Source organism: Pinus tabuliformis, chromosome 1_2 (genome assembly GCF_031772625.1).
Source record: "Pinus tabuliformis cultivar Carrire ecotype Pingquan chromosome 1_2, CPIR1, whole genome shotgun sequence".
Taxonomy (NCBI): Eukaryota; Viridiplantae; Streptophyta; class Pinopsida; order Pinales; family Pinaceae; genus Pinus; species Pinus tabuliformis.
The window spans coordinates 324,827,910-324,854,131 of NC_142298.1; the positions used below are offsets into that span (position 1 = coordinate 324,827,910).

The following is a 26,222-nucleotide window of genomic DNA, read 5'->3' on the forward strand; positions in this document are numbered from 1 at the left end:
CGTAGGTGCTGACCCTACAACCTTCAGGGACCACGTTTCATCAATTTTCAGACTGGATCCAAGAGTACAAAGCAAACATTACCGCAATACAATCATCAACTTATACTTGCATCATAATTCATTAAACAACCCAATACCGAATCACTGAAACCCTGTCATCAAGAGCACAGAACCCAAACCAGAATCTAGAACTCTGCAACAACCACCAGAATCAGCAACAACCTGAAATATCAACCCTTATCATGCATACGCTACTTAACTGTACCAAAACCGCGTGTATACGCGCTTTCTCCAAAGGCAACCCGCGTGCAGATCTAGAAATGATTACTTCTGCCTTTGCTGTCAGATCCGACCCTTGTCAAGCGTCCCGAACAGATAACCAGCAATACCAGATCCTCTCACTGCGTCAGACACCCACACACACTTACTCTTTGCCTAGTGATCTTCTCCTTATATAGCCTTAGGCCTTGTTCAATACCAAGAGCCAAAACCATAGAAACACAATACCATCAACTTCAAAACTAGGGATCGACACGCCCGTCGAGACACAATGGTCCGAAACCATAGGCACAACTTCCAAGGACTAACCGCCATGGACCAAAGGAGCTTTTCCACATACACGCGCTTTTTCTGAAGCCAACCTGCGTGTACACGCGACTTGGGCTTACCAAACCTGCGTGTATGAACTTCCTTGGCAAGCTGTACTAGGATCTGTCTTCTGAGTAAGTTGCCATCACCTGAACCAACTTCTGAGCATCTGTACCAACCTCTGAGTGAGTTGCCATCAAGGACAACACTTGAATCATAATGCCAACAATCTCCCCCTTTGGACTTGATGGCAACCACTACACCAAGTCACTCTCCCCCTTTGACATCAAGGGCAAAGGGCGGACCAAGATATTCTCTTCTTTGGTATACCTTCTGCTGTCCATACTCCCCCTGAGTACTTGCTGAAATCTCCAACTATGCTCCCCCTTTGTGTATGCCAAAGTGTACCAATCTATCCATCCTGCTCTTGCTGAATTGTGTTGTTCATGCTCCCCTTGACTGTAGGCAAGATCTGCAAAAGATGTTCTTCAAGAAGAACAAGGACTTATACATCATAGAAGACCTTCCTATCACCAAAAGACTCAACATACATTCATCATTCATCCCAGGCATAGTGGGGAAACCAACATAGGCCGTTACATGACCTTGACACCATAAAAGAGATATTACAAGAGATACATGACATAGAGACGAAATATCTAGACCAAGACTTATGAAAGCCACCAACAGCATCATGATATAAGCATCAGCCTGCAATACCATTCCTAAACAGTAAGATGTATCATTTAGCTTCATAGACTTTATCAACAACTTCTAACCATAATGCCAACAATGCATTATTTGAAGAATATTCTCCCCCTGAGTGTGAGCCAACCATGTCTGAACCATTTCCTGAGTCTGTTCTGCTCCCCCTGAGCCTGAGCCAACCATGACTGAACCTGGGTCTGTTCTGCTGCCCTTTCTCCATATACGCGACTTTGCAGCCTGTAACTCGCGTATATACCCGACTTGTCTTCATTATCTCAGCGTATGCAGGATGGAATACTGAATCTCATCACTTTCAGATTCCCCTGTGTCTGTTATGTCAGCTGACTGAGTTGTCCCACACCTTTCTGTCTCTGTCTTCTTCAATTCCTGCAACTGTGATGATGTATGGTCCCCTTGTCTTGAATTTTGAAATCTGCTTCTGCATTCCCTTGCTTTATGCCCATAGTTGTTGCATGTATAACACCTTATATTTTTCATGTTCCTTCTATCACAATCAATTGCTTTGTGTCCATATGCATTGCAGGCAAAGCAATACCCTCTGAAATACTTGGGATGCGATGATCTTTCTTGAACCATTCTACTTCTACATCTGGCTGCAACATGTCCAAAATTATGACATACATAACATTCAACATTATTCAGCGGAGGAAATAATCGTCTGTCACGTCCATAGTTAGGAGTAAAGGATCTTCCTTGAGGAATTTCTTTCCTTGGTTGTTCCTTGAGCATTTCAGATTTCTCATTAGAGTTTCTTGCCTCACCTTGTGAACTAGATTCACCTTCACCATATTCATGAAAACCAAGACCAGTCTTGATAGCAGGAGATCTTTGACTATTAAGAATATCATCCAAGACTTTAGAACTATCTTGAAATCGTAAGAGCTTATCCTTTTCTTCTAGTTTACCTTTCAAGATATTTACCTCAACCTGATGTTGTTCTTCCTTTTTCAGATACTGCTTCCTTAGGTCTTCTTCAACTTTGCTCCCTTCTTCCACTTGTCGCTTTAGTTTGATCACTTCATGTTCTTGATCTTCAAGATCTTCTTTTAGAGAGAGGATCTTTGATTCAAGTCTCTGAATAGTTGTGCTCTGATCTTTTGCTATATCCTGCAATCTCTCCCTTACCCTGGTTTCTGTTTCCAATAGTTCTTTTAATTTGGCAGCTTCTTCAGTTTCTGCATTCTTCTCTTCATGTGCCATGAGACTTTTAATATCCTCGCTATTATTGGATGAAGCATTCTTCTTCTTGTGCGCCATGAGACTTCTAATATCTTCACTATCATTTAATGAACTTTTAATATGGGAATAATAGCTTCTACCATCTTCTTCATATATCCTTTCTTTGTTATGAGGACATCTAGCAACATAGTGACCAACTCTACCACATAGAAAACATTTGAAAGGTAGCTTATCTTTGAACCGTCCAGTTCCCCGTTCAAGATTCTTGACAAAATTTACCTCATCTTCTTCCTCTGACACTTCGAATGCGGCCTCTGGTGGTACCTCTTGTCGCATTTCAAAAGCAGTTAAGATCCCGTGAAGCTGTGACATGGTAATTTTCCGCACATTCTCCTTTTCTTCTATGGCAGATACTTTAGAATCAAATTTAGTAGACAAAGATCTCAAAACCTTTTGAACTAAGACAACTTCCTCAAATTCTTCACCCAGATCCCTCATACAATTCACAATCTCATCCATACGCAGGAAATAATTAGCTACGCTTTCATTACTTCGCATCTTAAGAGTTTCATACCGGATTCTGAGAGTTTGAAGCTTCGCTATTTTTACCTGATCATCTCCTTCGTAGCTTGTAACGATTTTGTCCCATATTTCCTTAGCTGATTTGAGATGCATGATCTTCATAAATTCTGATTGAGTCAAAGTACTCAATAGGACATTAACTACTTTGGCATTGAGCTCATATTGCTTTTTCTCTGCTGGATCTGTAGGAGTTGCTGATGGGAATTTGTATCCTCCTTCTACGAGTCCCCAAACTTCTGCTCCAAGAGACTGTAGATATGCAGTGGTTCTTATCTTCCAGTGAGTAAAATTGTTCCCGTCAAAGACTGGTGGCCTGATGTGTGCCTCTCTTTCTGGATTAGCCATCTTGATGGATCTTTTCCTTCAAGCGATCAAGCTTCCTCTGAAGGACCTGCTCCGATACCAATTGTTGGAAATAATACTGAGAGGGGGGGTGAATCAGTATTATCAGATCAATAAAACCTTTTCAATTTCATACTCAGAAACATATACGCGACTTCAGTTAAGTGAATCCGCGTGTACACGCGACTGTGTCTAAAGCAACTAGCGTATATGCAGATATCTTATGATTCAGTTAGTCTTATCTTCAGTAAATGCATCAGAACATTATTAAGCAATTTAACAGTAAACAGGTGCAGTATAACAGAACAGAACATCACACAAGAGCCACACACATGAACACCATGATATAAGGTGGAAACCCAATGTGGGTGAAAACCACCTGCTGCAATTCGTCTCTTTCTTCTTTAATGAGAAACTTCTTTTACAATATACTGGTGCAGTCCTTTACCAGTATGCAGGCTACAACCTGCAGAGGGCTACAACCCTCTCTTTCGTTTTCCAACTACTTCTGGAAGGGAGCTACAACCCCCTCAGCTCTTGTACTAGCTGATCCATTTACTAGTACGTAGGTGCTGACCCTACAACCTTCAGGGACCACGTTTCATCAATTTTCAGACTGGATCCAAGAGTACAAAGCAAACATTACCGCAATACAATCATCAACTTATACTTGCATCATAATTCATTAAACAACCCAATACCGAATCACTGAAACCCTGTCATCAAGAGCACAGAACCCAAACCAGAATCTAGAACTCTGCAACAACCACCAGAATCAGCAACAACCTGAAATATCAACCCTTATCATGCATACGCTACTTAACTGTACCAAAACCGCGTGTATACGCGCTTTCTCCAAAGGCAACCCGCGTGCAGATCTAGAAATGATTACTTCTGCCTTTGCTGTCAGATCCGACCCTTGTCAAGCGTCCCGAACAGATAACCAGCAATACCAGATCCTCTCACTGCGTCAGACACCCACACACACTTACTCTTTGCCTAGTGATCTTCTCCTTATATAGCCTTAGGCCTTGTTCAATACCAAGAGCCAAAACCATAGAAACACAATACCATCAACTTCAAAACTAGGGATCGACACGCCCGTCGAGACACAATGGTCCGAAACCATAGGCACAACTTCCAAGGACTAACCGCCATGGACCAAAGGAGCTTTTCCACATACACGCGCTTTTTCTGAAGCCAACCTGCGTGTACACGCGACTTGGGCTTACCAAACCTGCGTGTATGAACTTCCTTGGCAAGCTGTACTAGGATCTGTCTTCTGAGTAAGTTGCCATCACCTGAACCAACTTCTGAGCATCTGTACCAACCTCTGAGTGAGTTGCCATCAAGGACAACACTTGAATCATAATGCCAACAGTTCATTCCTCTCAAGAGGAGAGGTTATCTTTTGCTTGGTAGATTCCCTCTCAAGATCACTGAAAATTTATGCTCTAGAATGTTCCTTTCAAATTCTTGAAGTCATTTAGCCTAGTTAAACAATTTGATAAAGTTTGAACCTTTCAGCCCTATCTATCACTTTAGTCCACCTATAGCTTCTCAAGAAGAGCCTTAGCTGACCCCATATGCCCAAATTGGTAGCTAGTCACTAGTCACTTCTTTTAGTCAAACAAAAATTTTAAATTCATTCTTTTCTTTTTGTTAAAGTAAATCTGGAACTTTATGTTACTTCCATACAAAATATTCGGCCCTAAAATCACTAGGTTGCTTGGTAGAATTCTATTTCTTTCAGCTGGAAATTGTGCTATGTGGAAATCTATCTTGCTGGTACAAAAATCTGCATTCACTTAGGTTAGTTTGATCATATTGTGTGGCTAGTTTGTGGATGCATTTTTCATAGTAAGTGGCTGTAATTTTCCTCAGATTTTCATATTTCTGCATCTGAAGGCTGAAACATACTGCTCTAATTTACTTGGCTTGTGGCCTAATTTAAATCGTTTTTAAGGCAAGTTTACGTAGAAATTTTATATCCTGTAGGCCACCCGGTTTCAATTTGTTTTACTCATCATGTTTAATGCCCAAACCCCATGTTCATTGCTCTCAAGAGGAGAGGTTATCTTTTGCTTGGTAGATTCCCTCTCAAGATCACTGAAAATTTATGCTCTAGAATGTTCCTTTCAAATTCTTGAAGTCATTTAGCCTAGTTAAACAATTTGATAAAGTTTGAAGTTTGAACCTTTCAGCCCTATCTATCACTTTAGTCCACCTATAGCTTCTCAAGAAGGGACTTAGCTGACCCCATATGCCCAAATTGGTAGCTAGTCACTAGTCACTTCTTTTAGTCAAACAAAAATTTTAAATTCATTCTTTTCTTTTTGTTAAAGTAAATCTGGAACTTTATGTTACTTCCATACAAAATATTCGGCCCTAAAATCACTAGGTTGCTTGGTAGAATTCTATTTCTTTAAGCTGGAAATTGTGCTGTGTGGAAATCTATCTTGCTGGTACAAAAATCTGCATTCACTTAGGGTAGTTTGATCATAAGGCTGAAACATACTGCTCTAATTTACTTGGCTTGTGGCCTAATTTAAATCGTTTTTAAGGCAACTTTATGTAGAAATTTTATATCCTGTAGGCCACCCGGTTTCAATTTGTTTTACTCATCATGTTTAATGCCCAAACCCCATGTTCATTCCTCTCAAGAGGAGAGGTTATCTTTTGCTTGGTAGATTCCCTCTCAAGATCACTGAAAATTTATGCTCTAGAATGTTCCTTTCAAATTCTTGAAGTCATTTAGCCTAGTTAAACAATTTGATAAAGTTTGAACCTTTCAGCCCTATCTATCACTTTAGTCCACCTATAGCTTCTCAAGAAGAGCCTTAGCTGACCCCATATGCCCAAATTGGTAGCTAGTCACTAGTCACTTCTTTTAGTCAAACAAAAATTTTAAATTCATTCTTTTCTTTTTGTTAAAGTAAATCTGGAACTTTATGTTACTTCCATACAAAATATTCGGCCCTAAAATCACTAGGTTGCTTGGTAGAATTCTATTTCTTTAAGCTGGAAATTGTGCTGTGTGGAAATCTATCTTGCTGGTACAAAAATCTGCATTCACTTAGGGTAGTTTGATCATATTGTGTGGCTAGTTTGTGGATGCATTTTTCATAGTAAGTGGCTGTAATTTTCCTCAGATTTTCATATTTCTGCATCTGAAGGCTGAAACATACTGCTCTAATTTACTTGGCTTGTGGCCTAATTTAAATCGTTTTTAAGGCAAGTTTATGTAGAAATTTTATATCCTGTAGGCCACCCGGTTTCAATTTGTTTTACTCATCATGTTTAATGCCCAAACCCCATGTTCATTGCTGATTTAAACATGAATATAAAATTGCAATTAGAACACTGAAGGCTTGTTGATTTTAATTAGAGGGGACATCACACACTAGTAGGATGTCTAAGAATGTTTTATCAATCGAAAGTGCATATCATGTTTTTGTTGCATACATTGACCAAGCCACCAACCAACGAAACCATTCAAATCATCATAGGTTCACTTGTTCTTGTTCTCTTTACATCCTCAGTCAATGTTGCTCCACGCAAGCGGGCATTTTGGCCTAATGCTCCATTGTTGAGATTATCAAGTAGGCCAGATGTGTTTTTGGAAGGAATCCATGCCTCATAATGTTGGATTAACCATCAAACAACCATATATCCTTGAAATCTATGGAAGAAAAAAAAATTGTCACTAGTCACATCTTTTTCTCCTCACCATAAGTTTTAAAAAATCCATTTTATTTTATCACGAGTCTTAAATCTTAGGAACCATTTAATCTATGTTGCAAGAGTTCGCGAACCCGAGGGTGGGGTTCTTGAACCCGTCCCAGGTTCTCGTCCCCAAGTACCTGATTCGGGTACGAGTGTTTCTGAGAAGAACCCATAAGAACTAGATTCTTCTATGAAGAATTGGGTTCTCCATTAAATAAAATTGGGTTCTTTTGTCTTGACAGGTATGGAGAACCCCGATGATGGGTACCTAGAACCAGTGTTGAAAACAGAAAATATCTTATCGGCAATATCGGCAAAAATATCGGCAAATATCGGCAAGCATAAAAAATAAATTTTTCAAATTTTTAAATATAGCCGATATTTTCAAAATATCGCGATATTTTGCCGATATTTTCCGATATTTGCCGATATTTTGAAAATATCGCAATATTTTCAAAACAGAAAATATCACGATATTTTCTCGGCAATCGGGTTCTTTGGGGTTCATTTTAGTTTTTATTTTTTAAATTTTTAATTAATTTAATGGGCTTCCCCTAATATTATAGGTAGTCGGCTCTTCATCTTGCAAAAAGAATTGGAGTACTTATGCCTTTATCCATTCAGTAAAGAGAAATAGGTTGCGCTCAAAGAAGGTAGAGAACTTAGTGTACATTCATAGCACACTTCGTCTCATATCTCGAAAAGACTCTGGGTACAAGGAGGGTCTTTTCAAGAGATGGGACCAATACACAAATGATGTTGTGTGTGGACGAGGAGATACAATCAGATGGCCTTATTGAGCTACCTCCAGTTGCTATGGATGAGCAGGAGCCTCAAGATGAGAGTGATTCCTACCTGGACAGCATGCTAACTGAAGATCTGAGTGATGCTGATGACATGGCTTGAGGAAGCCATTGTTCACTATTAGCTATTTTTATTTTAGTATTTTAAAATTTCCAAGTTAATGTTTGGAGATGCCTTAAGGCAAATTTTGAATGTAGTATGACAATGGAAATATATCAATTATCACGATTCTTATTAATATGTAAACTCCAATTTGCACTTGATATCAAACTAGAAATTTTCAAATTTCAATGTGAATATTGTATGTTCAATGATGTGCATGTTTAAATCTTTAAAGTTTAAATAATAAATATTTTAGTTTTCTTGTTTAAAGTTGAAAAATATACAAATTCATATATATTATAATTTATAAAATATAATATTTATATATTATATATATAAATTATAATATACCCCCGACAAACCCACGCACCCTGTTTCAAAAAATGACGTCCCCGTCCCTGTCCCCGTCCCCGTACCCGCATTTCCTGGCAACATAGCTTTTAATTTATTGAACTCAATTTAGCAAATTAAATATAAACTTATCTCTTTGTGTGTGTGCAATCTCATATGTCAGCCATGCAATTATGTGTGACTTTGCCTACCCTCTACCCCAAACATGTGCCAATCCCAAGCCTCATTGGGTTTTATGTGCCCACACAATCCCTCAGCCTCTTTCATGCTTGACGCTTTCTTCAAGATGCCTTATCCTTAAGATTCCATATCTCCATTACCAACTTACCATATAAAAATTACATACATACACAATTGCAGAAAAGAGAGAGAGAGAGAGAGAGAGAGAGAGAGAAGGTTTAATATGATTCGTTATTCAAAAGGTATGCATAATATTACATAGCATAGCCTCAGTGAGGAAGACATACAAAAGGTATGCATAATATTACATAGCATAGCCTCGTAAGGCATACTTTTATGACTTCATTAGCTTAAGTCATCAAAGCTTAGTTTTATAGCCTTACTTTATTACAATATAAAGTATTCTTAACATATGCTCCTAAGTTGAGCTATATTACAACATATACCCATTATAAGTATCTACTCTAACAAGGTTCATAACATAATCGGATCCACCATTGAAAGCAAACCAATTTCGGAAAAACATGGCATCTTCTTGATATTAGAATAATAACAAAACCTAATTTTTCCAAGAGTTTTCTAACTAGAATAATAATTATGAAAAATTATCTGAGTAAATATCTCTTATATTGCAATATGGCATATACCAGGTAACTTTGGTTTTGGCGCTGGGATATAACTCAGCCCGTTTGCCATTTTTTCTGATGGTTTGAGATCATCTCCCCACATCAAATAGAAGCGAGGCTTTTCTTCAGCTTTCTGAAACGTTATCCATCCTTTCCGAATTGCTCTCACAAGCTTCACAACCTGAAGCAGTGACAATTAATTGGCAACAATTAGGATCAGGTTAAACACAATAAGTGACTTAGCTTTCACATTTGTATACCATTCTATTGCTTTTCCAAGCTCTCACAGAAGACATAGGATTGTGGGAAAATATATAAAAAGAACTCTGCACTAAAAATAAACAAAATGAAATAATCACAAAGCTTGACGAAAACCTGTTTGGTTTTTTTTGTTTTCAACGTTTTGGACTTGTATATGTAGTCCATCATCAGGATATTCACACAATGTGAAGTGAGAAGAGATAAAAGAAAAATCAGTCAGGTTTTGGGCTTATATATATGTAGTCCATCATCAGGATATTCACACAACGTGGAGTGGAAAGAGAGAATAGAAAAATCACTCCACTTGTTTATATTTTTCTATGGATAATGTATATCTGGAGTGCTCGATAAGTGCAGTCTGCCAGCTAGAGTTAAGCCGACTTCTTCTCAATATCCACAATAATTCCTGCCACAATATAATAAGTTACACATGATATTAACCTCAGCTTGCTCATGTGCATGTGTGTGCAAATTCCTTGAGACATGTACATCAACAAGCTTGGAGGTCAATATCACATGTAACCTCTCATCTTGTGGAGTGTGGATACTGAGAAGAAGTTGACTTAACTTTGCTAGGCCAACTCCACTCATCAAGAATTTCACATATACATCTCACTAGACATATATCAATAAGTGGAGAATGATTTTGCTATTCTCTCCTTCCACTTTACATAGTGTGATCATCCTGATGATGGACTGCATGTATCTATGCACGAAATGTTGAAAACAAAGACCCACACCAGTTCTCAAGCCTTGGAGTACTCTATAGTAAAAGTCATGAGAACAGAAAAAAAAAGATACAGGGAAGAATTTATAGATTTGCAAAATAGAGTAATTCATACTATCAACAAAAAATAGGAAAAGAAGAAAGAATTTTGCTTAGATGGGTTAGTAATAAATAGGCCCTGTGCTATGATGTATTCAAAACAATAGTTTTACATGTGTAGGTTACATAGATAGTATTATTTTGAGTTATGCACTTAGCACGCATGCAAATGTAAAAGGAATTTTGCAAAGGGGGGAAAGGGTCCAGTCCCATCAGTGATGTAGCCCATGACACCTGAAATTAATTGGTTAATGACCAAAGATGCATTTACTGGACCTTAAGCACAAGTAGGCAAAACAGTGTTTGAACCATAAATTTACTTCAAAGGATCCTCCACATATAGGTAAGATTCAGATATAGATTGTTTGCAGAACAAATAGAGATTCCAAGGTAAACCAACTGAATTGAACTCATACATTGTATTTTAGCATGTCTATAGAACAACAATGGTTATACATAGTGAAAAGGACAGCTGCCCCAGAAGGTTAATAGTCCCATGATCCATTCCTCGTAGAAACTATGTATAGATTCTGTCCCAGAAGGTTAATAGTCCCATATCTCGTAGAAACTATGTATCAATTCCAAAACCACAAGGTGCACATCACTTTATCACCCTACATGACAAAATACTATTTGTGTTCATAATATTATTTTTACAGTATATACTCTGAAGGCCCCACCATGACTGCTGCACTTCATAGACTTGGATTACTTGATTGGATAATATCCTTATCTTTTGATTCATGTACATCACTCAGTAATATCTATAAATTGTACATCCAAGTTTCTTTGACCTCACCTCCAGATAACCTAAGCTCGAAGATGTCTTTCTATCTAGAACACTACTTGGAGTTGCAGGATGGCATCATTGTCCATCCCCATACACATATAGACACTGGATTTCACTCAGGATCTCTCTGGGCCAGCTCCAAGTTGGCTCTCACAGACTCCAGGTCACCTTCAGGAACCAGAAATAAAGATGCACATCATTTTTAGGTGTCCCTTCTGCTATGAGATCAAAGGCAAATACCAAAGCCTCCATAAGAATTCAGGGAGCTCTGTTTCTACATTCTTCCGGTGTCATGATCAAAGATGCCTATCCCTCTTCATTAGGGAGATACTTGGCCACAAATTCCAGTTCTTGTGCACGCTACACTATACAAGACAACCAAGAGGATCACCCCATATAATCATGTTCCCCACTAGATCGAGTAAGAGACATTGTGGATCTTCAGTGTTCCAGACCATATAGAGGTGAGACCTTGTGTCTCCCCTCAACCTTCCAAGTTCTCTCTCCCCGCCTAGGAGAAATAATTGATATCCTTGAGACTAGTTCAAAGGTGTTAGACCAGACCATTGTTAACACATTATTATTCTGACAAATGGACTAACCATGAAGAGATCCAAAGCAAAGTGCCTCCTACCCATCAAACTACCTCCCAGTTTCAGCAGAGTAGACAGGATTTTATCTGATGCTTCTTTCCTTAACACTGGATGGCGGGAGAAAAGGGCTCCCTTGTTCCTGCTTCCCCCGCAAGATCGTACATTCGGATCCCACTATGGCACCCAATGACTCCAACAGTGAGCCAACATGCTGATCGCCCCCTTCACCCTCAATCACCAAGAGCAGGAGCCTTTGAGTAGCCATTAGAAATAGATATAGGAAACCAATTACAGAAGGGGATTCTCATTTAATCATAAGTATAGTTAAGAAAATGCAAAAAGGAAGCCCCCCACCAATGTTTCAAAATGTTGGGATATTTGAACGAGGTTTGGAAAGGATTCACTCGCTTCTCCTAAGAATAACAGCCTCTATCTCATGTGAGAAGATTGGGGAACAAACTACCTGATAATTTGGCAAATGAGGGGGGTCTTTTCAGTATTGGCTCACTGGAATCTTAGTGGACCGACCTCAATCAGGGACCATGCAGGTCACACTGCATGGAATCGGCACATGTTGATCTCCCTCCCCCTCGGTGGGAGAACATTTAAACTCTCTGGATGGTAATCATGCTTTGGCACTGTCAGAGTAGGTGGGGGATTCACACATTGCCTAAATCCTGTTCATGCTTTATGTTGTTATGATATTTAATCATAGTCTTGTTGAATATTCATCTCAAGAAGGCACTCCAACCTTCAGCATAGGATGTGCTTCTTTTTGTTTACAATAATTGTTAAGCCGTGTTATTTGGTTTAGTCTATTTAATTGGTTTAAGACATCAATGTTGTGCTACTTTGTCTGGTTCCTTAGTGGAAGACCAGTAAACATAGCAAGACTATATACGGTTGTATTTTCGATATGATATAATATAAGAATTGTCCAATTTACAAAAAAGCAAAAAAAAAAACCACATAGCACGTCCAATGCAAAGACAAATAATACTCCATACTGTTACCCACCACCAGTTGGGACCGCTATAGGAGAATTTTTCTCCTAGATTTGTCTTCAGCCGACAGCCCCTCACCAGCCACCTGATAGCTTTGATGTGCTACTTATCTACAACACCTGAGCCAACCATTGTGTACCCTCGTTCATTTGTCATGATCGTAAGTTTGAAGGTCGGCCATCCAATCCCAAAGGTATGATTTTTCATTATGTAATTGGGTGTTTATGCTTGTTTTTCTTGGCCACACTTAGGCATGGATTATTGGGTGATTTGGAAGAAGGAAGGGTTTTGACTGTACTCTTGTTCCCTTACCTCATCTGGGGGTTAATCCTGAATCTTAGTCCCATGGGATCTCCTTTATTGGATATTAGCTTTAGGAGGAGCACTATGGGGAAGCCCTAATTTTGGTTGTCTGGTCCCGCTTCCTTATACCCTATATCTCACTCCCTTCCACTCATTACAAGCCCTTTTCACATTTTCCCTATCTAAGTCCACATTTGTCGGTTGGGTTTACAAGGTGTTAGCCTCCCATTCCCCTTGTCCACACTTTTGGTCGAGCCTAGAGCAATGCCCCAGAGGTTGACGCAGCTACAAAAAAAAAAGAATAAAGGCATAACATGGCCACATACAACAAGAAATGTACCACAAAATGCAAAAAATGGTCAGGACAATAAAATTTAGCATATGGGCAAAAGCCAGGCATGAGCTCTACCACCTATCAATATGGCAATCACCTTGGTTCCTAGGGACCCCTATGAGTGCCCCTTAGCATCATTAAGGAACCCATGAATGTCCCAACCCCTAGTGGGGGATGAACTACCCCACTCTGAAGGGGTAATCACTGTTATATCTTACACATCATGCTCTCATCCCCTTGAGCCCCGAGTAGTAAAATGAAGAAATATCAATAAAAGGCAAAGGGAAAATGAGGAAACGTGGAAAAACAAACATAGGAAATATACAACAATTTCTCCCTCCTACATTCATATACCCAAGGTGTGGGCCTTCCTCATCATAGATACCCTTGTACCATGGCATGTGGCTTGGAGCCTTCCCCTTGTTCCCACTCTATTTCATCATTATTTCACATGAGATCTCCCATTTAAAGTGTGTACCTTGGACCTATCAGTCCCTTAGAGGTTGAAAACACCTAATAGGGTCCTTCATTAACATCTCCTACCCAGGAATGTAACACTAGTACATGTTCAAAGCCCCAAATTTGGAAGGGAAACCCACTATGAAGTTATTTCTTCTGCCCTTGATTAACAGCGTATTTACTCAATTGCACTAATGAATCATTGTATTGGAAGGTGAGGAGACGCATTGGATCTTATACAGGACTGCAAGTGGGTTTTCATCTTGGACTTGGCCTCCCTACATGGGATCCATGTCGATTTATGGTAGCATCGGATGTGCTCTAAGCCTCAAAATTTGCAGGGAGGCTAGAACACATGTATTCCACAATACCCAGAAATCGCTTTGGGAAATTCCACCCGGAGACAATTTTATTAAAATAATTAATTATTTTTAATGAGTGTCTAAGTCTAAACTTAAGAAATTAAAATAATTAAAGGGTATTAATTAAACTGAGGGTGAAACTTCTAGAAGAAGATGAGGATAAAGTCAATATGATCTGAGCCATTGATTAGAATCTAATCTAGGTCGTTGATTACTCAATAGGAGGATTATAACAAGGACTTCAATGGGCATTTGGAAAATACACCAAGCAGATACTCAGTTGCCCAAGTAAGATCGATTTTCTCACTGGTCGAAGTTCGGCAAGAGGAAATCGAACCAGAGGGAGAGTTGCAAGTGAGAAGGAGAGAGGCATCAGCATTAGTGGGGATCGCAGGAGCAGAAAGAAGACGAAGAGCAGAGGAGGGATAGTGCAGAGGTTGTGACGTTGGGACTGCGTAATCCCTACGCAGAAGTTGACGCAATTAAACACAGAGAGGGCAGCAGTTCCTCTCCAGAGTCAGAATCTCGCTGAGAAGCGTTGGAACATTGTCTGTAAAATTTCTCACAGAAATTCCTCTTCTATTCTGCTGGTTGTATCTTGTACATGAAAATTTTTCTTAAGATCAATAAAGAAACCCTCATCTGCTGCACCAGTTTTCCCACTTTGGGTTTTTCCATGGACAGTTGTCCAAAAATAACTGTGTCATTATGATTATACTTGTGCTAGTATTTTTCCTTGCATTTACTTTCCGCGGTATTTTAATTGTGAAGGCTGCAGTAGAATTTATTTCAATATTTACTGTAGAACACCGTGAATAACTTATTTCTGAATTAGTAAGTAGAAGAATTTAAGAAATAATATCAGTCACTGCAAATGGATTTCTATTTAGAAATTTTCACATGGTATCAAAGCTGAGTTAAGCAGGAGTGCATACCGGTAGAGCTAGTGTTGAAGAGAGGAAGGGAGTTTGAAATCGCTGCATAGGCAGAAAATCAAATCCCTAGAGGAATTGCGCAGTCCAGTCCAATGTTTTAAAACTCCGACTCCGACTCCGACTCGGCCGAGGGTCGACTCCGACTCCGACTCCGACTTGGTATCGACTCGGCCGGCTCGATTTCAATGACTCAGTCGTTGTAAAAAATATATTTAATATTTATTTTTTATAAAAACACATAATTTTAAAGCTTTTCATTCATGTTTCCAAACACAGCATTAGAATATAGATAGAAGACAACATATTATCAAAGTAGGCTCATGAATATATCCATTATATCAAAATGGCACCCAGTGCATTGTCCAATACATACACGATGATGATATAGAGATCAAAACAAAAACAAATAACCAAGGAGGCTATAAATGGCCTCTACAACAAAACTCTGTGACCAGTACTACTGGCTATTGCTAGAGTTGCCAACATCATCTGGCTCAGTGCTACTTGGGAGCGGGAGCGAAAGTGGGGAGCAAGAGCGAAAACGGGAGCTGGAGCGACATTTTCAGAAGCTCCTGGTTTGGGAGCGAATCCTGGAGAAGTTTGACAACCAATGTCACTAACATCAAGGTACAAAGAGGGATTGGTGCTCTTGGTTAAATACGAGTTCCATACCCTAATACAGGACAATTCAATGGAAACATTGCAATCCTCCAATCCTGAAATCCTGAAAATCTGATAAGTCTGCTGAATTCTGAATGAAATCTAAAATTCTACTTTCTCCATATGAAATCCAATGAGGCCGGAACCACTCTGAAACATCCTGAGTCATTTCATGGTAATGTTAAAAATTTAAGTAAAAGGATGAAAATGAAGATTAAGGAGAATGTCACTTTTACTTTAAGAATTTAACATTACCATGAAATTTGAGTAGCATATCAATACTAGGAGAGGTGAATGGACCCCAAATAGCACTTAACCAATTTAGAAAACACCTTGGAGTCCCCAACAATTAGATAAATGTTAAAAAGTTCAAAAGAAATTAGAAAAATCATTGTTTTTTGTGGGGACTGGCTAGATTTAATGACTCGGCCGAGTAGATGTGGAAACGGCCGGGTTGACCGAGTCATGATTGACTCGGCCGAGTCATGCAATAACTCGGCCGAGTCAGTCATGACTCGGCCTCCCGAACTAGTTTTTCTGCCGAGTCATAAAATTCTTCAATGACTCGGATCAACTCGGCCGTTTCGGATTCGATTCGGCCGAATTTTAAAACTATGACTCCAGTCTAAGAGGGCAAAATTTTTATAAGAAAATCTCTCTCTGAGAGAATCGACAAAGAGGAAGATTTCCAAAATCGAAGGTTCACAGTGATGGAAGGAGCGACGCAGAAGCTTCAGCGCAGAGCAAGTCTTCCTGTGAAGAAGAATTTTTTCTGCAGCAGTTGTTGGGGCAGAAAAGCGTCAAAAATCAATAGGAAAAAAAGAAGGATGGAAAATCAAGATGTCTCTGAATTATCTTCCAAATTGGAAGAAGAATTCGCATGCTTGTCAAGTTCAACGTTAGCAGATGCTTGGTATATTGATAATGGGGCTTCAGCGTATATCACTAAAGTACGAGAATATTTCTCGAGCTATCAGGAAGAGCAAATCGACTTCCAGATTACTATGGGAAACAAAACGAACTGTACTCCAGTAGGGAGAGGCACCATAGCATTTCAGACAGAAGCAAGAACCAGCATCAGAGCCACTAATGTTATGCATGTACTCGAGTTAGGAATGAATCTGGTTTCAGTGTTCGAGTTACAGGACAAGGGATACGATGTATACTTCATTGGAAGGAAAGTATACGTCAAACATCCAAGCTGGAAGAAGAAGAGACAAATTGGAGCTCGAAGCAACAGACTGTATAGATTGCAGCTCGAGTCTCCAATGGCACTAATAGGCAACAATCATAATGGTGAAAAGGAACTAAATGAACTGTGGCACAAGCGAATGGGACACTTACACCATGGAGCACTGAGGATGCTCAGAGAGACTGTTACAGGAGTTCTAGTCCTTAGTATTGAGCATGATGATGTATGCAGAGGATGCGTACTAGGGAAGTACGCTAAAGCAGCTTTTTCCAGAAGTAACAACAGAGCAGAAGGCGTATTGGGATTGATACACTCAGATATTTGTGGCCCAATGTCCACAAGAGCTCTTAGTGGTGGCGAATACTTCGTCACCTTTATTGATGATCACTCTAGAAAAACCTGGATCTATTTCTTAAAGACCAAGGATGAGGTCTTTGATCGGTTCAGAGAGTTTAAGGCTCTCGTAGAGAACATGACAAGGAAAAAGATAAAGGTATTGCATTCAGATAATGGTGGAGAGTATACGAACAAAGACTTCACAGATTTATGCGCAAAGGAGGGCATCAAAATAGAATGGACAGCTCCATATAATCCAGAGCAGAATGGAGTAGTAGAGCGAAAGAATAGAACTATTGTTGGGGCGGCAAAGGCTATGTTGTATGACTAGGACTTGCCTAGATTCTTATGGGTAGAGGCTTGCAACACAGCAATGTATATCTAGAATAGAACTCCTCACAGAGCATTGGGGAAGAAAACGCCTGAAGGTGTCTTCACAGGGAAGAAGCCGGAGGTGAGTCATCTCAGGATATTCAGAAGTGTGGCATATTGTCACATTCCAAACGAGAAACGTAGTAAACTGGTTCGGACTACAGAAAAGGGGTACCTTGTAGGATATAGCGAGACCTCAAAGGCATACAGAATCTACATTCCTATCAACAGGAAGATTGTAGTAAGACAGGATGCAAAATTCATGGAGGATAGAGCTTTCAGGAAATCTCGAGAGATGCCAGCCGAAGGTCAGTCAGTAGATGTTCCATTAGTCCAATAGCAGCAGGGGCAGCAAGGAGGACAAGCAAGACGACAGACACCTGGATCAAGCACAGTGACTAGCACCAGTGTTTCCTCAGAAGCAGGAAATCCAGGCAGTTCTCAGCAGATGGAACAGCAAGAACAGGAGGGGGATTTAATTGAGCCTCCCACCACCACTAGTAGAACCAGCAGGGAAGTACAACAGACGATGAGGGGCGCAGAGGAAATTGTCGAAGCTCCTAGAACCGAGAAGAGGCAGTGTAGACAGCCTGACAGGTACCACGCTTTTGTAGTACAGGGTGAAGAAACCTCAAGCTTACAGGAAGTTGTACAACACCAAGTTTGGGTGGATACCATGGTAGAAGAGTATAGTTCTATCATGAGGAATGATGTCTGAGAAGTGGTACGTAGACCAAAGGATAGATCAGTTGTAGGATCAAGGTGGATCTACAAGATCAAGTATGTTGCAGATCGCAGTACAGAGAAGTACAAGGCTAGGTTCGTGACAAAGGGGTGCGCATAAAAGGAAGGAATAGACTATGAGGAGACCTTCGCCCCAGTAGCCAGATACACCTCTATTAGATCCGTTATATCCCCGTTATATCCCTAGCAACTCAACTGGGATGGGAGATTCACCAGATCGATGTCAAGATAGCATTCTTGAATGGGGTTATAGAAGAAGAGGTGTATATAAAACAGCCCGATGGCTTCGAAAGTCATGAAAAGAGAACTCATGTTTGCAAGTTAAAGAAAACCATGTATGGACTCAAGCAGGCACCCAAACCATGGTATGGTCGGATTGATAATTACTTGCAGCAGTTGGGATTCGTCAAGAGTGATGTTGATCCCAATCTCTACTATCTAATGGAAGAGAATGAGCCACTCATTCTGGTTATATATGTGGATGACTTGTTTCTAACAGGGTCATCTCAGCGCATAAAGGACTGCAAGAAGAATCTTGAAGCAGAATTCGACATGAAGGATATGGGGTTGATGCATTATTTTCTAAGGTTGAAAGTTTGGCAGAAGAACAGGGAGATCTTCCTTGGGCAAGGAAGATATGCTACAAAGATTCTAAAGAGATTCACAATGCAGAATTGCCGACCCATGGCTATGCCCATGATCACCAACTAGAAGAAAATAGATGCATCATGAGACAAGGAGGTGGACCCCACCTTGTATAGACAGCTCATTGGGTCGCTCATGTATTTGGTCAACACTAGGCCAGACATTTGCTTCGTTGTCAACACCCTTAGTCAGTTCATGGTGGAACCGAAAAGGGTGCATTGGACAACAGCTAGGCACATTCTTAGATATGTGCATGGAACAATCGGATATGGGTTGAAATACACCCGAGGAGATGACGTCAAATTGAATCGATTCACAGATGTAGATTGGTCAGGTAGTCTAGTAAACCGAAAAAGTACCTTCAAGTATTGCTTCATCGTTGCATCAAGAATGATCTCTTGGTGCAACAGGGAGCAGAGGTCAGTAGCTCTGAGCTCAGTAGAAGTAGAATATATGGCAGCCAGCACAACTACGTGCGAAGCTATATGGCTTAGAAAATTGCTTGTGAGTTTGTTAAGGAGGAGGATGGCAACGACCAGTATTTTCTGCGATAATCAAGGTTGTATTAAACTCTCTGAGAATCCAGTATTTCATGATCGATCGAAACACATTGATATCAGATGTCACTTTATCATAGACTGTATTCAACGTGGAGCAGTACAGTTGCAGTATGTCTCCACATGTAATTAGGTAGCAGGCGTACTCACAAAAGCTCTAGGAAGAGCTAAGTTCATCTAGTTCAGGGAGCAAAAGGTATGGTAGAGAATCTGTTTCAGTAGCAGAAATAGGTGGTTTCTCAGTTGAAGTGGCAGGAAATGAGAGGGAGTTGCAGTACAGATGCAGTGTTGGCGGTGGCAGGGCCAGCAATAATACAGATGCAGCATTTGTGCAGTAGTTGATGGACAGTGGTGTCAGACATCAGTAGCACAGAGGGAGATGTCACAGAATCAGAGTGATGCTTCAGCAGGTTGCATTACTAGAGCACATTCCTCGCTAAGAGGGAGTGTTGATTTATAGTAGCATCGGATGTGCTCTAAGCCTCAAAATTTGCAAGGAAGCTAGGACACATGTATTCCACAATACCCAAAAATCGTTTTGGGAAATTCCAACCGCAGATAGATTTATTAAAATAACGAGTTATTTTTAATGGGTGCCTAAGTCTAAACTTAGGAAATTAAAATAATTAAAGGGTATTAATTAAACTGAGGGTGAAACTTCTAGAAGAAGATGAGGATCAAGTCAATATGATCTGATCCATTGATTAGAATCTAATCTGGGTCGTTGATTACTCAACTGGAGGATTATAAGGACTTTGATGGGCATTTGGAAAATACACCAGGTAGATACTCAGTTACCCAAGTAAGATTGATTTTCTCACTGGTCGAAGTTTGGCAAGAGGAAATCGAATCAGAGGGAGAGTTGCAAGTGAGAAGGAGAGAGGGCATCAGCATCAGTCGGGAGTGCAGGAGCAGAAAGAAAATGAAGAGCAGAGGAGGGACAGTGCAGAGGTTGTGACGTTGTGACTGCGCAGGCCCTACGCAGAAGCTGACGCAGAGAGGGCAGCAAGTCCTCTCCAGAGTCAGAATCTCACTGAGAAGCATGGGAACATTGTAAAATTTCTCACAAAAATTCCTCTTCTATTATGATGGTTGTATCTTGTACATGAGATTTTTGTTGACGATCAATAAAGAAACCCTCATCTGCTCCACGGGTTTTCCCACTTTGGGTTTTTCCAGGGACAATTGTCCAAAAATAATTGTGTCATTGTGACTATACTTGTGCTAGTATTTTTCCTTGCATTTACTTTTTGCAGTATTTCAATTATGAAGGCTACAGTAGAATTTATTTCGATATTTACTATAGAACACCATGAATAATTTATTTCTGAATTAATAAGTAGAAGAAATAATATTAGTTATTGCAGTTGGATTTCTATTTAGAAATCTTCACAATCCAAACCCTCCAGAGGATCACAATGGCATTTGTAGGGTGAGGCTTGAGAGCCATGGGCCTCCATTCATGCAGAACATTGCTACACCATGGGCTTCTTCAGCACCACCATTTGCTTGCAGGTGTCCCAATTATTCAGATATTATGATGCTATTGAACCACGTTGCCCCGGCCGACTACAGATTGCACCCAACACTTGTCAATTGTTCCAAGGCCTAGAGGAGGTTATGCCTTTCCTAGGAGGACATGGAAGGGCATGTGCCATCTTCTAGCCTTCATTGATGGAGCATCGACTTGATTTGAGCCACTTGCAGACCCATGAGACCCTTCTAGTGCCCACAATGCCCAAATAGGGGTTTGGAGATATTTTGCAGCATATGGAGGGCATCCCCCTCTTCATCATGATTTTTTAGGCCCACTCTCACATTCTTGGCACATGAGCCCTCCACACTACCCCTCTAAGCCGCCACACATGCATGACATCAACCTTGCATATGCTTAAGAGGGGCATGAATCATGGTTAGCTTGTAACCATGGGTGGGTTACTTAGCATCTTAGGCATTTAAAGTGGCTTTGTCTTCTAAAATTAACTCATAACTATTGTATAAATAGGAGAGACCTAGTCTCATCCTAGCATCACACTCGGGATTTTCAATACCTCATTAGAGATTTTCAGACCTACAATTTGTGGATGGTTTTTGGAGATTTTGGATGAATTTTGATGTTTGGATAATTTTGCCTCTTTCTTGGAGCTTCTAATTGCCATTGTTATGGATGGTTATGTTCTTCACTATCTAGTAAGTTCTCTTTATTGATGAATTTCTGATTTTGTTAATGTCTAATGCATGGAAAATTGTCTCATGGTTATTAATATACGCTAATTGATGAAATATTGTCTAAACATTGTAACTATTGGGAGATTTTGCATGTATTACTCATAGATATTGAATGAATGAATGTTCTTGGCGATTTCTTGCATTTGCGTCCTTAAAACTCCATTAACAAGAGTCATCGAAGTATAAATATCAAAAAGGTGTAGCTAACCTGCTTCCATTAGGGGTTGCGAAGCTACTTCCTTTAGGTCTCCCTAAACAGCGAGTTGCCAATAGTGAGGTTATTCTTGACTGCATAACCTCCCAATAGTTAGGCACTAATCTTAGATCCTTGGTGATCACTCGAACTCAAAGAATTATCTCTCTTTCACCTTTATTCTTCGTCCCCTTAAGGATCAAGAGGCTTCCCTAGGGCTTGGTGCGAAAATTTTTGGAGGAGGACGTTTTGAATTTTGATTGGATAGATCTCTTCCCTTGCGTCTCCTCTAGTGATCCTCAATTTTTGGTGAAATTAGCACGATGGAATTTCCCGAAATTTGATGCCCTAGCCATTGCATCAAAAGGGAACCCTAGAAGCTAATCCTTCAAATTGGGGATTCTTTGAAGGTATGTGCTTTGGTAATTGTTGAAATAAATCTTACATTGCCTTTTCTCTTGTCTACCTTTACCTTGGATGCACTCATATCTTGTCATATATCTCAACCCTAGGTCTCGTGTAGCCATCTTTTAAAGGGGCTTTCATGGAAGGTCTTACTAGCTTCTGCCAAAGCTCAAATTATTGTTGAACCTTTACTTTCAATGAGCCATCTTCCCTCACTTCAAACCTATCACAAATATACATCTGTCACAAGTGAGTATTAATGGGACTCCTCCTATCAGTGAAAATCACAGAAGAGTAGGGGACTTAGGCTGTGGTGACAGTGGGCCTCTGTCCCAAGTGTTGTTGTGCCCTCTAGCTTTTGCCTCTTTACAAGGCCTGCTAGTTTGTGCAGCAACACATACCACACACTAGCCCTAATCATTATTTATGTAATGCCTCATACTAATTGATTAAGGTAATAATAAGTAATAAATACTAGATGAGGAAAATAAATAAATGCTCTTAAAATAATAATAAGTAATAATAAATAAAGTTATAAATAATAATAACATGATAAATAACTAATTGATTAGAAAGGAAGAAGGTAGTGAGATATCTCTTGCTTGGGAAATCTTAATATGACAGTATTAGAAGATGCCATGGATAGTTGGTTGAGGGTTCATGTGAGCACTCAATCATGTTGACTGAAAGGTTTGTTGGGAGAAGATTCATCTCCCACACATGGTTGTGGTTACTAACACCAAAGCCCATAGCAGGAGCTCAAGGGTTCTACATTCACATAGATTGTAAGTGAATTGATCTCATCATTTTCAGGTATAGCTCTCATAACTCATTTCTCATGTTTATGCAATTAGAGATGAAAAAAATATTACTTTTAATTAGTGAAAGGTATGCGAAATGTTATGTGTATATATGTGCATTGATTTCACTAGGTTGGGCATTACATATGGTCCTATTACCCATCCACATACATGGGTAACCCTAGGAGAATTTTTTTCTCCTATGATGTAGCTAGACTCCCAGCAACCCCTACCATGATCCACATATAGCCAGCCTCAGAGGTCTCTCACCCATTCTCTAATCAGTACATTCATTTGCCTAGCCTACTCATATGATGAAGGTGGGTCATCTATCATGAGGTACATTACCCATTTTTACATGTAGGTGCTTTATTTAATGTTTAATGAATTCCAGTACAAATCACGAGCTGAAATTGCATTGTAGATTGTTATGATCGTACACTTGTTCCCTTCACCTTGGTGATTATCATTTGTTCCTATTTCAGTGTGACCTTCCTTACGGTCTTTCTTTTACTATCCAGGAGGGGCACTAATTGGAGGCTCTAACTATGATAGCGCTCCATGATATTCATACTTAACACTTGTTGCCATTCCTTTTTTTCGTTCTCCCATATTTTGATTGGCCGTTGTTAGTGGCTCATATTGATTCCTTATATACCTTGTCCTATGAGAAGAAGGGGCTGAAATACACAAGGTTGATGCGGCTATAAGGAAAGAAAAAGCATAAGCCAAAGGTTAAAATGCAAGAGAATGGCAAGGGATGTGAAGCAATCAAAAGCCAATTATAGCTTGAGCTTTACCCACTCTTATATAACCACTCATCCCCAAGAGTATCCATACATATCGCACCAATGAAATGAAACAAAATGAATGATTTTAATTACATCCACAAGGCTGAGCAGCTTAAGGAACTCTCAAGGAAAATCCTGACCTTGGTGAAGTGATAAATTGCCCATCATAAAAGCAGGATTATATAATCTTAATTGCATAGTAATCAAACAAACAAAATCAAAAGAAGAAAAAGGCAAATAAGAGGTCTTGGAAAAACAAAGGCAAGGGAAGGTAATTGAAGCAGTTAAGAGTTGCCTCTACAGAGACATTTAAGGATAATAATTTATTTTTTTACATAACTTGGTACAAGACTATGACACCTTTCATGAAGTAAACCCCGAGCCATAACACCTATCACTTACACCTATCATTTGAAAGGGTCAACCTAGAAACTTTTCCTTCCCTTAGGGTTGGAAGCACCTAATAGGGTCACATGACAACCCTCCAATACCTAAGTACAATGATATGTAATACAATCATAAGCTAGTAAGACATTTGAAGATGATATTTGTGAAGTATTTTGTTGACTTTGACATTAAATACCATTCACCTTGATGCTCTTATGGTTCTTCTACCCATGATGTTGATCTCACTTGATTCCTTGGGTATGTGCTAGATGGCTCTTCCATGTGCAGCTAGGATCCCTTGAGGCATGATATGACACTTATCCAACACTTCAAAGATGACGTCTAACCACATCTGATGATGACAAAGAGCTCTTTGATAAAAGATGTTCATCATTTTTTTACGGCCATTGACCTACAAGTTGACTTGGCAGAGTTGATGAGACCTTCCCTCAGCCTCAGGACCTTGCACATTGCTTGGAGAACAGGTGTACCATGAGATGATAGGACACCCCCACACTGCATTGTAACTTCTTGATGGACCTTTCTTCTCCAAATGATTATTGACGATGATAATGACTTGAGACCCCTTTGGGGGGGTATTGCACCATCTACTATGATGATGTCATGCACTACCTTGATGACATCAACCATGTCCTACATATGATGATGATGTAGCACTTTTGGAGGGTGGAATCACTGCTTGGAAGGGCTATTTTGGTGATGAGGAACCTTTAGGAGATGAAGAGACATGACTTGTGGGATCAGACATGCATTTTAAGTTGTCTTTGCAACTTTTCATGAAGAGCCATGACTTTTGTAGATGATTTCACCTTTGGTGGGTATCTTGCTCATACATGCGGGCCTAATTGAGGCTTATTTCCATGTTATTTCATTATTTTCGTTGTCTTTGGGGATCGGCTTAATGACCCATCCACCTTAAATCATGGATTTCACATTTTTGTGAGCTTTAGACTAAATTAGGGACAAATCACTTGGTTACCCTGGTATAAATTGGGGAATGATTTGTCTCTTGGATTCATTGTCACACCTGGATAATAACTTCTCTTGATTAGTGATTCTTCTCTCTTGTGCATTATGGAGGCCTAGTTGAGCGACTTCTCCTAGGCGGATGATGTGATGTGATCACTTTTCATGGATGCTTATGGTGGGTCTTGGATGTTGCATGATAAAGTTAGTTTATTTGCTTTCTCTTGGTATTATGTACTAAGAAATTAATGCTCTTGTGCTAAGTTAGTTTAATTGGTATTTGCTTCATTGTTCCTTGTTGAACTAAACCCTTCCTCTAAGAATTTGAGGAATGGAGATAGGTTTTTCTTTCCCTTAACCATCCAGAAAATTGAAAACCTATATCTCAATGTAGAGTCCAAAGATTGTCTTACCATGACACCCCTTTTTGCCTATCTTTCTTCTCTTTTCCTACCTTTACCACCTAAATAATGCCATATCCACCAGGTTTTGATAAAGGTAAGCAATAATATGTCTTCTTCTTCATGTTTGACTATATACCCTATTGTTTTGTTAAAGAATGCAATTGGCTACAGAATTGGTCCATTTCCGCAACTAATCTAGATTTCTGCAGCTGTCTCCATTGTTTGCAAGGTTCAGAAGCTCTAGGTCAGCGACGAAGTATACGAATGGATAAGGAATGGTCCCCTCATGGATCCCTTCCTATCCCCTTGAACCAATTCATCAAGATGAGCACAGGATATCACAGTCAAACCCCAAAGTCAACCACAGGATTGTCGCCGGAACGAAATCCGAGTTTCATCAAAACCTTATCGATTTGCTTTCGGAATAGCAAATCGAAGGTTTAG

General features: G+C 39.8%; 1 protein-coding gene across 1 annotated transcript in view; it reads right to left on the reverse strand.

Annotated features, from left to right (window-relative positions):
* The window catches only part of LOC149205696 (Transducin/WD40 repeat-like superfamily protein), a 171,102-nt gene that overhangs the window by 95,249 nt on the left and 49,631 nt on the right, over positions 1 to 26,222 (reverse strand). Inside the window, exon 5 of the mRNA XM_089395138.1 lies at positions 9,231 to 9,390. Within this exon, the coding sequence (XP_089251264.1) occupies positions 9,231 to 9,390 (160 nt within the window). The remainder of the gene's footprint in view (positions 1 to 9,230; positions 9,391 to 26,222) is intronic.